At 36.8% G+C, this 16463-nt stretch overlaps 1 protein-coding gene across 1 annotated transcript in view; it reads left to right on the top strand.

Moving 5' to 3' along the window:
- The window catches only part of NSF (N-ethylmaleimide sensitive factor, vesicle fusing ATPase), a 163210-nt gene that overhangs the window by 103567 nt on the left and 43180 nt on the right, over positions 1 to 16463 (top strand). Inside the window, exons 13-14 of the mRNA XM_032271910.1 lie at positions 7923 to 8018; positions 13984 to 14140. Of these exons, the coding sequence (XP_032127801.1) occupies positions 7923 to 8018; positions 13984 to 14140 (253 nt within the window). The remainder of the gene's footprint in view (positions 1 to 7922; positions 8019 to 13983; positions 14141 to 16463) is intronic.

The following is a 16463-nucleotide window of genomic DNA, read 5'->3' as shown; positions in this document are numbered from 1 at the left end:
TTTTTTTTTTTTTTTTTTTTTTTTTTTTTTTTTTTTTTTTTGCATCACTGAGAATCTTTGTCCTCTACATCTACCTATCTTTTCACTACCTGGCTCATAGGCTGCCACTGTCCTCATTTTCCTTTTCAAGAATGATACACTTTTTTTCCTTCTTGAAATAGTAATGTATCATTTATGGTACTGTCAGTTGATTTGGCTCACAGTAGATTTATTTGGCATCTACTGCATGCTAGACCCTGTGCTAGGAGTTGATACTCCAACTGCAAAGAAGTAAAGAGCCGACTGTCAAGCAGCCCACAGTCTAACCATCCACGTGCAGTAATAGAAAGTACACGCAAGGCAAGGAAGTGAATGAATGTCAGATGTGGTCAACTTGTTGGGTGAGAGAAAACTTCACAGAGGAATTTGGAATTTTCTGGGTGGATATGCATGTCTGTTGGCAGGGTAGGGGCTTTTAGGTAGAGGACAACATATGCAAAGGAGCAGAGACACAGAATAGCATGGTGTGTGGGGGTAATTTAGTATTGCTTCAGCATGGACATTAGGGGAGGGGTGGTAGAGAGAGAGATTGTGGGGGATAAGTCAGGAGACTAAAGCAGGAATGGAGCACAAAGAGCCTTTTATACTCTGCTAAGAAGTATGGACTCTTTTCTGTGAGCAGTGCTAAGCCATTGAGTTTTAAGAATAGCAGTGACATAGTGTTAAAACATAAGATCACTCTGGCAGCTGTGTCGAGTGGAGTATTTAGAGGAGTGGAGTTGGTGAACACAGGACGAGAGGGGGAACTTTTATAATAGTTCAGGCAAGAAATAAAAGCCTGAACAATTTGGTTGAGTGAGTTGTAGATATTTGGGTGTATCCTATCACTGGTTCTAGGCCAGGAGTCCAGTTAACTACCAGTTTTTATAAATAAAGGGCTTTCCTGTAACACAACTACACCCATTAATTGTCTGTGGCTGCTGGCATGCTACAATGGCAGAGCTGAGTATTTGCTGCCTGGCCACATAGCCTGTTTTAGTGCTTTTATTTTATGTACTATCTGCCACTTTACAGAATAAGTTTGCTGGCCCTTATTCTAGACTTTAAATACCTATCTTACCTCAGAGTGTCCCACAGTACCCCAAATAGGTGTAAATAATGAGCACATGGTAAGTGTCCAGTAAATATTTTTTAAATGAGTAAACTTACATAGATATTTTGAATCAAACTCTATAGTCATGATTTCCCTACGTAATACAGGTGGCTTTGTCTTAGCTCAAGAATGCCAAAGTTTTGGATGGTGTGGGAATATTGTATTGGGTCTTTTATAGAATGGATCCATTCAGGGACTATGTTTATATTTTTCCTCCTTGCTATAATGTTTTAATAAGAAGAGATGGTGACTTCAAGAAAAATGATGTGAAAATTGCCCCCTCCCATACTGATCTTTCATCTCAGACCACGTGGGTGCATCTTGATATAATTCACAGTAACTAGTTTACTAGTTGTCAGATTTTTCATAGGCATTGGGACCTGTAATCCCAGCTACTCCGCAGGCTGAGGCAGGAAAATCACTTGAACCTGGGAGGTGGAGGTGGCGGTGAGCTGAGATTGCGCCATTGCACTCAGCCTGGGCATCAAGAGCAAAATTCCCTTATCTAGTCATTTGTCATTTTAACTACAATAATCCCATCCCAAAATGTCACTTTAAGCCATCGACTCAGTAAGAAACATGCCTTCTTCAAGCATATATAGGTTTTATCTACATACGAGGCAATGAGGAATGGTGGGAAGATCGCAGATAGTAGTCAGAAGGTGTGGCTATGCTTTACGTTTCTTTCACTTTTTTGTTTCTGACCTGTCAAGGGGAAATACTACCTATCTAATCAGATTTTTATGAGAATGGAAACAAATACTTTATGTAAAAGTGCCTTGTAAACTGTGTAAATGATAGTTATCTCCATTTTTTATTATTGGCTGATTTGAGAGGATATTACTACATCCTTTTCAATATATGAATTTCTGATTTTTATTGACTCTTTGTAGTTACACTTTTTCTAATTGTGAAGCTAAACTGTTTGTCACGACTGTATAGAAGGTATTATCCTTCAGATTGGCAAGTAAGCAGTAGTGCACATAGTTCACATGGTTTCCATTTCTTTATTCTGTGTGATTGAATTATCTGTAAGCTTCAGGTGATATATATTGACTTGTGATCAATACCCCTTGTACCAAACAGCTCCTAATTTTTCACAATGTCAGTGGAATAACTATGTAGGCACTTTAGGGATGAGAAAGCTATGTAAGACACTAATCTTAACCCCAAAAAGAAATATTACTAACATTTCATTTTCTGCATTTTATTTATTTATTTTTATTTATTTATTTTTTTTTTTTTTGAGATGGAGTTTCACTCATGTTACCCAGGCTGGAGTGCAATGGCGCGATCTCGGCTCACCGCAACCTCCGCCTCCTGGGTTCAGGCAATTCTCCTGCCTCAGCCTCCTGAGTAATTGGGATTACAGGCACGCACCACCATGCCCAGCTAATTTTTTTTATTTTTAGTAGAGACGGGGTTTCACCATGTTGACCAGGATGGTCTCGATCTCTTGACCTCGTGATCCACCCGCCTCAGCCTCCCAAAGTGCTGGGATTACAGGCTTGAGCCACCGCGCCCGGCCATTTTCTGCATTTTAAAAAATCTGCATTATCAAAAGGTCTTTAAACACTGTTTTTCCAATGACTCCTCCTTGGCTACGCAAAAGAAATATGGTTTTAGTCTTCCCATTGCTGTAGGTGTTTATAGCTTTACTAATAGTGATTAATGAATAAATATTTAAATTGAAACATGATTTAAAGTTGTTACTGAACTTTAAAACATTCACGACATACAACTGTTATGATGTTCTTTCTTTGTATTTCAAAAAGCCATTGTTAGTGTTATATTGCTTCCTCTTCAAAAGATTGAGGGCTAAACAAAGATTTCATCAGATGGACTAAACAAGTCTTTCCTGTTAAACTGTTTTTTCAGGTTTTCTGAAACAAGTGGAAAATCTGTTCGCAAACACCTGTTGTTCATGTCATTTGCACTTGAACCCATGATTGCGGTCAACTAAAATTCATGTGACATTTGATTGTTTTTATCTTGAAAGGAATATCTGTGTCAGGTAGAGAAGATTCATAACCAAAATTTTTTCTCTAATCTGTTGTGAAGAAATAAACTGAGGACACACACACACACACACACACACACACACAATCTCATACACTTTCCACCTGAGTCAAAGCTCTAAGTTATGTTTGCAGAATTTCATAAAATATTTCTTTTTTCTTTTTTCTGCAGAATTTTTGATTAAGGTCATTCTACCCTTAATTTAAGAGGAATGATAAGAACTTTGAAAGGTCAGATTTAAAAGGTTATGAAATTTAAGGGTGACCACTTGATATTTGCTAGTGTTGAAATACAAGTTTATTAGTTTCTGCAGGTATAAGCTGAAAGATGCTGCCTCTTCTATATTGATTAGCTGTTATAAATAAAATGTAGAAAAATGTTGCTAATTCAAACAAATGAGAAAAGGTTTTCCAAACGAGTAAAAATTTCGAATTGTAGACTTTTTAAAATAAGATTTTACAAATTTTGTTAAAATGCTAAAAGTTGGCTAAAAGCAGTCCTTATAAAATTTATTTTAATGAGGAGGTAGGAATAATTTACAATTGGAATATTTATTACTTACAATTATGCAATTTATAAAATTCTTTGTATGCCTGAAAATGGCTTGTTCTGAAATACTCCTTCCCCATGGCCATCTTAATTCACTTTTAAGAAAGGACTTAGCAATTAATTGGGCGAGTCTTCTCTTAATAATTGGCAAAAAGTCAAGTTTTATAGTAGCTTCAGTCCTGAAATCTATCATATTTTTTGGCAAATGTTGAAAGATGGGCAAGATTTTTCTTTCATACTGTTGTATGATTCTGTCATTTGAATTCAGTTTTACTATAAGAGAATCAGAATGTAAAATATTATGGTAAAAACCTAGGCCGGTATAGGAAAGAGCTGTTTAAAGTGAGACTGGTAGCTTGTTGGGGTTTTAATGTTTCAGTCAGAGCTTCTGTCTTCACTTTGGCCTGAGAGTTTGTATCTTGTAGAATCCTTTCAGATGTATCAAAAAGTTTGAATCAGAGTTAAAACTTTTATACAACAGCACCTAGGAAGGAAATCCTGTATCTGCCTTTTATAAATTATGAAAACCTCCAGGTTTGTATAAGTATAAAATGAGATAATGTGATATAATGAAATGAGATAGTATATATGAACATACCTCATAAACTATAAAGAACTATAGACATTTATACATTATGAATTATCATAATTCTTTCAGGGAGATGCTTGTTTCCCATTACACCATTTTTCTTTTTTCTTTTTTTTTTTTTTAGAGATGGAATTTTGCTCTTGTTGTCCAGGCTGGAGTGCAATGGTGCAATCTCAGCTCACTGCAACCTCTGCCTTCCAGGTTCAAATGATTCTCCTGCCTCAGCCTCCCGAGTAGCTGGGATTACAGGTGTCCACTACCATGCCCAGTTAATTTTGTAATTCTAGTAGAGACAGCGTTTCACCATGTTGGTCAGGCTGGTCTCGAACTCCCGACATCAGGTGATCTGCCTGCCTCGGCCTCCCAAAGTGTTGGGATTACAGGTGTGAGCCACCACTCCCAGCCCATTTTTCTTTTTTTAAACTTAGAAATGTCAAATAAATATGATTTAATATTTATCAAATGCCTCGTATGTGCCAATATAAGCCCTATTAATAATTTAAATGTTAATTGTTCTATTTAAGTAAAATAGTTGTCTCCTTTTTACTTTTTACTTTCTCTCTTTTTAAAAGTATAGAAGTCATACATGAAGGCATTTTTTTGGTAAAAGATTTAAGAATGTCAAAGCATATAGGGAACAATGAGAAAGGCCATCTCTAACATTGCTTTCCTTTCCCTCTCCAGGAAAGGAAATTTCTTTATATAATATTTACATTCATACTCATATGTGCTTTTTTTTTTTTTTTAAAAAAAAAAAAAAAAAAGAACATTAATGGAATTATACTTCAATTCACATTTTTCACTTGCAAATATGCCTTGGATAGCTTTCTGTGTCAGTATATGTAAATCCCCTTCATTATTCTGAACAAATGCAGAGTATTCTAGACTATTGCCACATAATGGAAAGTATAAGATCCATGAATACAGGGACCTTTTCTATTTTATTTACTGCTATGACTCCAGTTCCTTCAACAGTGCTTGGTGTCTTGTAGGTACTCAATAAATAGAATTAATGAATAATTTAACATATGGATTATTTCTGGTTGTGTCTTTTGAAAATAATGCTGTTGTGAAAATGCTTTACTTGCCTCCTTATGCACATAAGGAATCATTTTCTAGGGTAGCTGTCCAGATGTCTTTTTGAAGACATGGTTTCATTGTCTTCTAGTTTCTAATGTTGCCAGTGAGAGTTATCATACCAATCTCATTCTGGTTTCTTTGCAGGAAACATGTTTTTGTCCCTCAGAAAGGTTCTAGGACTTTGTCTTCACTTTTGGTGCTTTGAAAGTTTACAGTAGTTGGTTTAGAGAGATGGAGGCTTCTTTTCATCTATCCTGATCATCACTCACTGAATCCTTTAAACTGCAGAGGCACGCTTTTCTTCAGCTGTAGGAAATGTGTTTCTCTTCCGTATTTTACTGTTTCTTTTCTGTCATTCTTTCTGTTCTCTCCTTCCAAGACTCCTGTTAGATCACAGTTAAAACTTCTAGGTATTTCTTTTATGCTTTGTAGCTTTTCTGTCTCACTTTCTATCATTTTGTGGGATTTGGGGGAGAAGGGGAGATAAATAACTGTGTTCTGTTTGCCATCTTCATCCAGCTTCCTGACATAGTTCTTTTTATCCCACAAGGGTGACTTTGTTTTATGTCTGTCATTTCATTTGTCTCATAGTCTTTTCCTAAAAACAAGACTCATATTTCATAATAATTTATGGAAGGTTGATATTTATTTAATATGCTTTTGTTTTATAGTCAGCTTTTTTTAAAAGATGCTCTTTTTTTCAAAGCCATGATACCAATTTAAAAGTTAGACTGTCTTGCTTTGTGCTATTGGTAGTGAGCCCAGTCACTTTAAAACACTTGTTGGTATCTTAATCACTCATCAGGTCTAGGCAGCTCCAAGTGCTGATAAAGGCCTTGATGCTTCTCCAGATGTCTAAATGCTAGCTCCAGGTGCAGTAAGCAGACTATTTGGAGCTGGCACATAGATTCTGAAGTACAACATATTAATACAAAGGAAAGTTTTAGGTTCTTGGTCTCCTAGAGTGATGGTTCTTAAGCCTGGTTCAGTACCAGAATCACCTGTGGTACTTTATGAAACTATAAAGACCCTCTACTAGACCTGTTAAATCAAAATCCTAAGGAGAATGGGACTAATCGTCTGTATATCTCTGAAGGCTCTGGAGGTTATTCTGATGTGCAGCCAAGAATGGCTGTGTTTTCATCTTGATATTTATTTTCTTTTTGTATGTGTTTTTCACTGTTCCTACGTTCTGTATGTATTTTTTCTTACTCATGCCTTATGAGTAAATGGCTATATAGTGTCCCCTGGTACAGATGTGTTTTAATTTACCTAACTCATCCCCTCTTGGTAGACATTTATTAATATGCTTCCAGTTTTTTTTTTCCATTACAAGTTACTTTTGTAGAGATACTTGTGTGTATAACTTTGTACACATTTGTGAATGTATTTTTGAGATAAATTACTAGAAGTGGAATTGTTTAGACAAAGGGTATATATGTTTGTGAATTTGAGAGATGTGTTTTGTTTCCAATTTTTAAAATTACTTTAAAATACCCATAAATTTACCATTATAACAATTTTAAGTGTATAATTCAGTGGCTCTAAATACATTCTTAATGTTGTGCAACCATCACTACCTTTCATCTCCAGACCTCTTTTAATCTTGTAAAAGTGAAACTCCATACCCATAAACAGTAACTGCCCATTCCCTCCTCTCCCTATCCCCTGCAACTGCCATTTTACTTTCTGTCTCTTCAATATCTCCTACTCTAGGAACCTCGTATCAGTGGGTTGTACAGTATTTGTCTTTTTGTAACTGGCTTATTTAACTTAGCATAATGTCCTCAAGGTTCATCATGTGGCAGTATGTCACAGTATGTTAGAATTTTCTTCCTTTTTAAGGCTGAATAATACTCCATTGTATGTACATACCACATTTTGTTTATCCATTCCTGTCAATGGACATAAGAGATTTCTTCCACATTTTAGCTATTGTGATTAATGCTGTCGTGAATAAGGCTGTACAAATATCTCTTCAAGCCCCTTTTTCAGTTCTTTGGGGTATATACCCAGAAGTGGAATTGCTGGATCATATGATAGTTCTATTTTTAATTTTATGAGGAACCACCATATTTTTGTTTTCCACAGTGACTGAACCATTTTACTTATGTTCCCACCAACAGAGCATAAGGGTTCTGATTTCTCCACATCCTCACCAATACTTCTTATTTTCTGCATTTTTGTGGTAATAGCCATCCTAACAAGTATGAAGTGAAATCTCATTGTAGTTTTGCTTTGCATTTCCCTAATGATTAGTGATGTTGAATATCTTCCCATGTGCTTATTTAAGGCCATACGTATATCTTCTTTGGAGAAGTGTTTCTTTAACTTCTTTGTCCATTTTTTATTTTTGCTGTTGTTCGATTTTGGCAGTTCTCTATGTATTCTGGATGTTAATCTCTTATATATATAATTTGCAAATATTTCGGATTTTTTAAATCTGTGAAAATATGCTTTTGAATCCTCAAGAGTTACATTCTTAAACTGAAAATATTCTTAACTATTCTTAAATCTTGGAAGTCCTTACATTTTGTTTTTATCTCTTCTTAGGCCAGTACTAAAGTGGAAGTGGACATGGAGAAAGCAGAAAGCCTGCAAGTGACAAGAGGAGACTTCCTTGCTTCTTTGGAAAATGATATCAAACCAGTGAGTATGCCCATTGAGTGATATATAGGCCAAAAAGTAGTGATAATAGTAACTCAAGAGAAAAATAAGTGCCATTTACTCAGTATTATGGAAGGGTATAACATATGCAGTTTCATAAAATGAGAAAATCTTAGTATTAGAAATATTCAGTATGAGAAACATCTGTGCAATAATCCTAATGGCTGGTGATATTATTTACCTAAATGTTTTCATGATAGGAAACTCACCATCTTGTAAGGCAGCCTATTCAATTTTGAGACTTTCCAATTATTGTTTTACTTTATATTGAACTAAAACTAATTTTCTTATTGGTTCTTACACAATCCCAAGCTACAGAAACCTAAATTCAGTCCATCTTCCATATGTCAGTTATTAGAATATTTAAAATTAACTCTCATATCCTCCTCCTCTCTGTGTCTCTCTTTCTCTTCCTTTCCTCAGCCTCCTCCAAGGCATCCCTTTTTCTTGCTGAGTACATTTAGTTTAGTTGACTGCTGTAGTTTCTAAGACTTACCCTTTATTTTTTCTTTTTAAGTATTTTCTTAAAACACATTCAAAATAGTCATAGCTGGATCTTTAGAGTACAGTTTAAGGTTATTAACCCATTTTCCTATAAAACAACAACTAACATTTGAGTAACCATTGTTTAGAGTCCTGTGTTAGTACAAAAACAAATTTTAGGAAGTCCCAGTTCTTAAAGAAGTGTGTGTTTGTTTTTCTTTCTTAAATGGACCTCAGGTGCACAGAATTAGATTAATCTTAATCTTTTATGACACGCTTATTCTGTATTTTCATGGTGTGCAAAATAAAATATAGTATATGTAGTTTTCTGGGACTTGCTATTTATTAAATATTTTATTACCAAGAGCCATCTATATCAGGGATTCCCAACCCCCGGGCCACATACCAGGACTAGTCCGTGGCCTGTTAGGAACTGGGCCACACAGCCGGAGGTGAGCAGCAAGCGAGTGAGCTTCATCTGTATTTACAGCCACTCCCCATTGTTTGCATTACCACCTGAGCTCCACCTCCTGTCAGATCAGGTGACATTCGATTCTCACAGGAGCATGAACCCTATTGTGAACTACACATGCGAGGATTCTAGATTGCACGCTCCTTATGAGAATCTAATGCCTGATGATCTGTCACTGTCTCTCGTCACTCCCATATGAGACCATCTAGTTGCAGGAAAACAAGCTCAGGGCTCCCACTGATTCTACATTATCATGAGTTGTTTTAATTATTTCATTATATATTATAATGTAATAATAATAGAAATAAAGTACACAATAAATGTAATGCGCTTGGGCTGGGCGTGGCAGCTCATGTCTGTAATCCCAGCACTTTGGAAGGCAGATCATAAGGTCAGGAGTTTGAGACCAGCCTGAACAACATGGAGAAACTCAGTCTCTACGGGAGGAAGGCAGCAAATCACACTGCCACGTGTGTACCTATGCAACAATCTTGCATGTTCTTCACATGTACCCCAAAACCTAAAATGCAATAAAATAAATAAATGGGAAAAAAAAAATACAAAAATTTGCCGGGTGTTGTGGCGGGCACCTGTAATCCCAGCTACTCAGGAGGCTGAGGCAGGAGACTCACTTGAACCTGGGAGGTGGAAGTTGCAGTGACCTGAGATCATGCCACTGCATCCTAGCCTGGGTGACAGAGTGAGACTCTCTCTCAAAAAAAAACAAAACAAACAAATAAAATGTAACGCGCTTTAATCATCCCAAAACTACCTCCTACCCCTATGGAAAAATTGTCTTCCATGAAACTGGTCCCTGCTGCCAAAAAGGTTGGAGATTGCTGATCTATATGATTTCTTGTAGCTAGACATCATTCATTTTCATGCTGAATAGCATTGCATTGTGTGACTACCACAGTTTATCTATTTTTTTGTCAATTGTGACTATTATCAGTTTTTTGTTATTAAAAAAAGATTTGTCATAAGCATTAGGGAATGAATTTCTCTTAGATGTTTATACTAAGATGTTTATTTAATAAAATTACTGGGTTGTTGGATATATGAATGTCCAACTTTAAAAAACATTTCCCAGTGGTTGAACCGATTAACACTGCCCCTAATAGTGGGAAAGATATCCTCTTGTCGTATATCCTCTCCAACACTTGGTATTATCAGATTTAATTTTTTTTTTCTTTTTTTTGAGACGGAGTCTCACTCTGTCGCCCAGACTGGAGTGCAGTGGCTCGATCTTGGCGCACTGCAACTTCCATCTCCCAGGTTCAAGCAGTTCTCCTGCCTCAGTCTCCCAAGTAGCTGGAATTACAGGTGCCCGCCACTGTGCTCATCTAATTGTATTTTTGATAGAGACAGGGTTTTACCATGTTGGCCAGGTTGGTCTCGAACTCCTGACCTCAGGTGATCCACCTGCTTCGGCATTCCAAAATGCTGGGATTATAGGCGTAAGCCACTGCACCTGGCCTCAGATTTAATTTTTGTCATTCAGTTGGGTGTAAAATGAGATCTCATTTCAGTCTTGATTTGCATTTTACTGATTACTTAAGAATTTAAGCATTTCTTCATATGTTAATTGACCACAGTCATGTCTTCTGTGAAATACTGTTCATGTCTTTTGCCTATTTTTCTGTTGTACTGCTTATTAGATTGATACAAATTCTTTATATACTTCTTTTCTTAATTTTATATTGTGTTAAAATATATAAAAGGTTCACCATTGTAATCATTTTTAAATGTATAGTTCAGTGGTATTAATTACATTCATAATGTTGTGTAATCATCACCACCATCCATCTCCAAAACTCTTTTCTTAAACTGAAACTCTATACCCATTAAACAATAGCTCCTCTTTTTTCCGTCCCCTGCAACACCTGACACCCACCATTCTGCTGTCCATCTTTATGAATTTCACTACTCTTAAGTACCTCATATAAGTGGAATCATATAGTATTTGTCTTTTTGTAACTGGCTTAGTTAATGTAGCATAATGTCCTCAAGGTTCATCTATCTTGCAGCATATGTCAGAATTTTCTTCCTTTTTAAGGCTGGATAATATTCCATTATATGGGTCAGGCATGGTGGCTCTCACCTGTAATCCCAGCACTTCAGGAGATTGAGGTAGATGGGTCACCTGAAGTCAGGAGTTCAAGACCAGCCTGGCCAACATGGTGCAACCCCATCTCTACTAAAAAATACAAAAATTAGTGAGGAGTGGCAGCGCACACCTGTAATGCCACCTACTTGGGAGGCTGAGACATGAGAATCACTTGAACACGGGAGTCGGAGGTTGCAGTGAGCCGAGATCATGCCACTGCACTCCAACCTGGGCGACATAGCAAGACCCTGTGTCAAACAAAAAAAAAAATTCATTATATGTGCATACTACGTGTTGTTATCCATTCCTCTGTCAATGGCAGTCAGGCTTCATCCACATTTTAGCTATTTGTGAGTAATGCTGTCATGAGCATGGCTATACAGATACCTCTTCAAGTCCCAGTTTTCAGTTCTTTTGGGTATGTACTCAGAAACGGAACTGTTGGATCATATAGTAATTCTATTTTTAATTTTTTGAGGAACCACCATACCATTTTCCATAGTAGCTGCACCATTTTATATTCCCACCAATGGTGTACAAAGGTTCTTATTTTTCCACATGCTTACCAATACTTAACTATTTTCTGTTTTTTTGATAGTAGCCATCCTAATGAGTATGAAGTGAAATCTCATCGTTTTGATTTGTATTTTCCTAATGATTAGTGGTGATAAACATCTTTTCATGTGCTTATCATCCATTTATTATATATTCTTTTTTTTTTTTTTTTTTTTTTTTTTTTTTTTTTTTTTTTTTTTTTTTGAGACTATCTGGCTCTGTCACCCAGGCTGGAGTGCAGTGGTGTGATCTCGGCTTACTGCAACCTCTGCCTTCCAGGTTCAAGTGATTCTCCTGCCTCAGCCTCTCCAGTAGCTGGGATTGCAGGTGCACACCACCACACCTGGCTAATTTTTGTATTTTTAGTAGATACAGAGTTTCAGCATGTTGGCCAGGCTGGTTTCAAACTGCTGACCTCAAGCAATCCGCCCACCTCAGCCTCCCAAAGTACTAGGATTACAGGCATGAGCCACCATGCTTGCCCATCATTTGTCATATATTCTTAACAATAATTATTTGTTACAAGTATCTACTTTAAAGACAAAAGCCAATTTGTTTAGCCCTTTTTATTCTATTGTGACTTTTAAATATAAAATAATTACTTTCAAAAGTACAGGTAACTCCAATATTTTTTTAAAGACAAGTAATTTGGCTATGAAGAAATGACAACCAAAAACTTAATTTTATTTATTCCAAGGGTCTGAAGGATAAAACAAAAAAAAATGAAATTATGGGATATGTAAGGAAGATGTACATGTTCTATATCTTGGGGGAATCGCTGTTTTATGGTTCAGGCATCTTAAAGCTTCTGGTGTGAGACATGGCATATATACCTGGAATGTGTTAAAGACAAAAACCAGCCTATAATTTTTTTTTGAGATGGAGTCTCACTCTGTCACCCAGGCTGGAGTGCAGTGGTGCGATCTTCGTTCACTGCAACCTCCGCCTCCCGAGTTCAAGCAATTCTCCTAGCTCAGCCTCCCAAGTAGCTGGGATTACAGGCATGTACCACCACACCCAGCTAATTTTTGTATTTTTAATATAGACGGGGTTTCACCATATTGGCCAGGTTGGTCTCGATTTCCTGACCTCAAGTGATCTACTGGCCTCAGTCTCCCAAAGTGCTGGGATTATAGGCATGAGCAACTGCACCCAACCATAAAAATTTCTTAGAACAGCCATTCAACCAGGATAGATTAGACTCTTCATTACTTTTTACAGGGCTACTGAATTTGCCATATCCAGGCCAAAGAATGAGGACTTTTCTCTGTATTCAGGAATCAAAGGACAGTATATGCAAGTGCACCACCTAAAAAGTGGTCTGAAAAATTATTTTGTGGCAAAGTAATAAAGATATGAGATCACTGGATACTGTTTCGGAGACAGTATTACAAAAACAGCTTTGTGTGAGGTGCATGTTCTAAAGAACTATTAAAGCTATTCCATACATCAGTTAATCACAGATTGACTTTTTGAGGGATGTGATGATTTTTAAAAAGTTGAAGTTCTCAAGATATATGATCTTTACATGCACATGATCTTTACTTATGGTAGGTTATGTTTTCCTGTTCTCCTGTAACCTCATGAAAATCCAATTCAATTGTAAATGCTAAAGTTATTGACTACTTTTGGCAGCTGTTTTGATGGGAGGTATAACCTTTGAGATTAAAAGCTGAAAATCAAGAAGAGTGCAATTTAATCTCCAATATTTAGTGAACAAAAATAGAGTTATCTGTAGTAATTGCTTTTATTTTCTTTGCATTATAGCTGCTCATTTCTGTCTCATCCTAAATCTTACATTTACACATATAAACTTACCTTGATGCCATTTAACTGTGTCCCCTACCACAAAGTTGATGTACACATGATCTTCTCATTATCATTTCGTGTTCTCATGTTAATCCATAGCACCTGCAGTCAGTGTTAAGGTAGTGTATTTGTCTACTGCACTGTTTCTAAGTCTGTAATCTGTTTTTTTCTTTGTTCTTTACAAAATAGCCTCAAACTGCATACTATTGATAAAAATAAGCACATTGGAACATATTCTTTCCTTCAGGAATTATGAGGGTTTGAGCTCTGGTAGAATCTGAGCCTAGAATCTATTGTTTTTATTCCATTAAGTCTCTCAAAGCAGGCTTTTTTTTTTTCTATTGGGAAAAAAGTTAAATGAGAAATTATTTTTTTTTGCTTTCCAGGCTTTTTATATTAATATTGGATGGTGATCAATACCTTTAGCCTGTAGGAATTATAACTCATCTTTTATACTTTGAAATATTTTAGTTTTTATCACTAATGCTCAAAATGCTTTAAGCTATCCTTTTTCTTAATAGGCATTTGGCACAAATCAAGAGGATTATGCAAGTTACATTATGAACGGTATCATCAAATGGGGTGACCCAGTTACTCGAGTTCTAGATGATGGGGAGCTGCTGGTGCAGCAGACAAAGAACAGTGACCGCACACCATTGGTTAGCGTGCTTTTGGAAGGTGAGAAAGAATGATGAGATGGCATTAGCAGTTGAAGGAAAAAAAGCAGCATTTTTAAAAAGCCCTTTAGCACATTCTAGAAAAGCGAGTTCTGTTTTTTTAATCTTGTTCTTGATCTGAAAATAGTAATGTAGTCTATGTATTAATATTGTGTACAAATTAAAATTTCCTTGGGGTAGAATGTTAGGAATGATATCACTAGTTTTCTTGTAGGATTATATCTATATTTCTGTGGCACTTGATAGTCTAAATGATACCACATAGACTCAGTTCAAATAAATATTTACTAAGTACTAGTATTTTAGTCATTGAACTAGTTGGGGATACAAAGACATTCAAGTGTTGATTCAGTCTGCTCATGAACAAAGGCAGCGTAAAGAAATTCCTGACCCCAGTGTATGCATGTAAAGGTGTGTGTGAATGCAAGTCATTTTGCATAGGGGTGGTCAGGAAAAACTAGAGATGTTATTTAGTCTAGGCCTTGAAAGACCAGTTAGGATTTTATTGAATAGATAGACAAAAGGGGAAGGACATTCCATTCACAAATAATTAATTTACAGTTATAATGAGCTTGACAGCAGAAAAGTTCATTGAGGCCCCATGACAAGGGAAGCTAACTACCTCTAAAAGTCTGGGGGGTGAGAGCTTCCTGAGAGAAGCACATTAAGCCAAGACTTGACCAGTGAGGAGACTCTGGCCAGGCAAAGTCACTGGGGAAGATGTTTGAGGCAGAGCATGTGAAAAAGTCCTGAGCAGGAAGGAGCTTGAAACAGAAAGGGGGATTGTCCTGACATGAGACTGTAGAAGCAGACTGGAGCCAGTTCATATAAAATCTTGAAGGCCATGTTAAAGATTTAGAATATTTTAGGGGCAGTGGGAAGCCATTTGTAGGATTTTAAGCAGTGAAGTCACATCATCATGACTGCTTTATGATGGAGAATGGATTGGAGGGGCAAAAAGATACCGGAGAGATTAATGGTTAGAAGCAGCTGGATTAGTCTTATTGTGAGTCGATTGTGGTTTGAAGTATGTGGAGTAGTATAGATGGAGATAAGTAGACTAATTAGAAATATTTAGGAGATAGAATAAAAATGACCTAATTATTATTAATTGTCCATCATAATTAAGCTAACATTCTTTGAGCTGTTGCTATTTGTCAGTCACTCTACTAGCACTGTGCACATATTATCTCATTTAAACGCCATATCAGTCCTCCAAGGATAGATGCTGCTGTTGTCTCTATTTTGTAGGCGGGAAAGCTGAAGCTTAGAAATATTTGTTAGATTGGTCTACGGCCATACCACCCTGAACGCACCCAATCTCGTCTGATCTCAGAAGCTAAGCAGGGTTGGGCCTGGTTAGTACTTGGATGGGAGAAATATTTGTTAGATTGGATGTAGGCAGAGTTATCAAACATGACTCCCTGGGTTCTGGCATGTACAGCCTGGTAAATGGTGCTGTTTACTAAGATTGGGAACTCTAATGGAGAAGCAGATTTCTAGAAGAAAGATTATAAGTTCAGTTTGAACATGTTAAATTCGAGGTTCATATAGGAGAAGTAAATCGGAAATTATGAGTAGCCTGTTGGATATGTGGGTCTGGCTGAGTAGACTTATGAGTTATCGGTATATAGACTGTGGTTGAAGCCATAGGAGTGGATGAAATCACTTACAGTGAGGGTGTGGGTTGAGATGAAAAGGAGCCCTAGAACTTGTCTTTGAGGCATATTAGCACTTAAGGACTAAATAGAGCAGAAAAAATGACAAAAAGAGACTGAGCAAGAGTAACAGAGAGGAAAGAGGAGAAAAGAGATGCGTATTACAGATGCCAAGAAAAGAAACATATTTGAAGAAAGAGGGGAGTTATGAATTGTATGAAATGCTCCCAAGAGGCTGAAAAAGATACCAAAGTGTTGTTAGGTTTGATGACATGGAGATCATTTGTGACCTTGATGGGAGTCTGTTCAGTGTAATGGAGGTGGGAGCCGTAAGATTTAGTGAGGATGTATGGGAGGTGAAGAACAAAAGCAGCCAGTGTAGATAATTATATAGGCAAGTTCCATTTTGAAGGGAGAAGAAGGTGTAGTGTTGAGGGGTATGACGTCTAAGAAGTTTTTTGTTGTTGTTTATTTATTAAACGGTCAGATAGACCAGAACATGCTAAAACACTTTTGGAAAGGCCTCAGGGAAAAGGAAGAGGTCAAACATATGGGAGAGAGAAACAATCAGTAATGTCAGATTCCTGAGAAGATGGAAAGGAAGATTTGATTGGTTTATGGTTGAACAAGGGACACAGCTTCCAAAACTTGGAAGGGAAAGCAGGG

This window comes from Sapajus apella, unplaced genomic scaffold (assembly GCF_009761245.1).
Source record: "Sapajus apella isolate SASKATOON/1434 unplaced genomic scaffold, GSC_monkey_1.0 scaffold263, whole genome shotgun sequence".
Taxonomy (NCBI): domain Eukaryota; kingdom Metazoa; phylum Chordata; class Mammalia; order Primates; family Cebidae; genus Sapajus; species Sapajus apella.
This window is presented reverse-complemented; position numbering and strand designations above follow the sequence as displayed.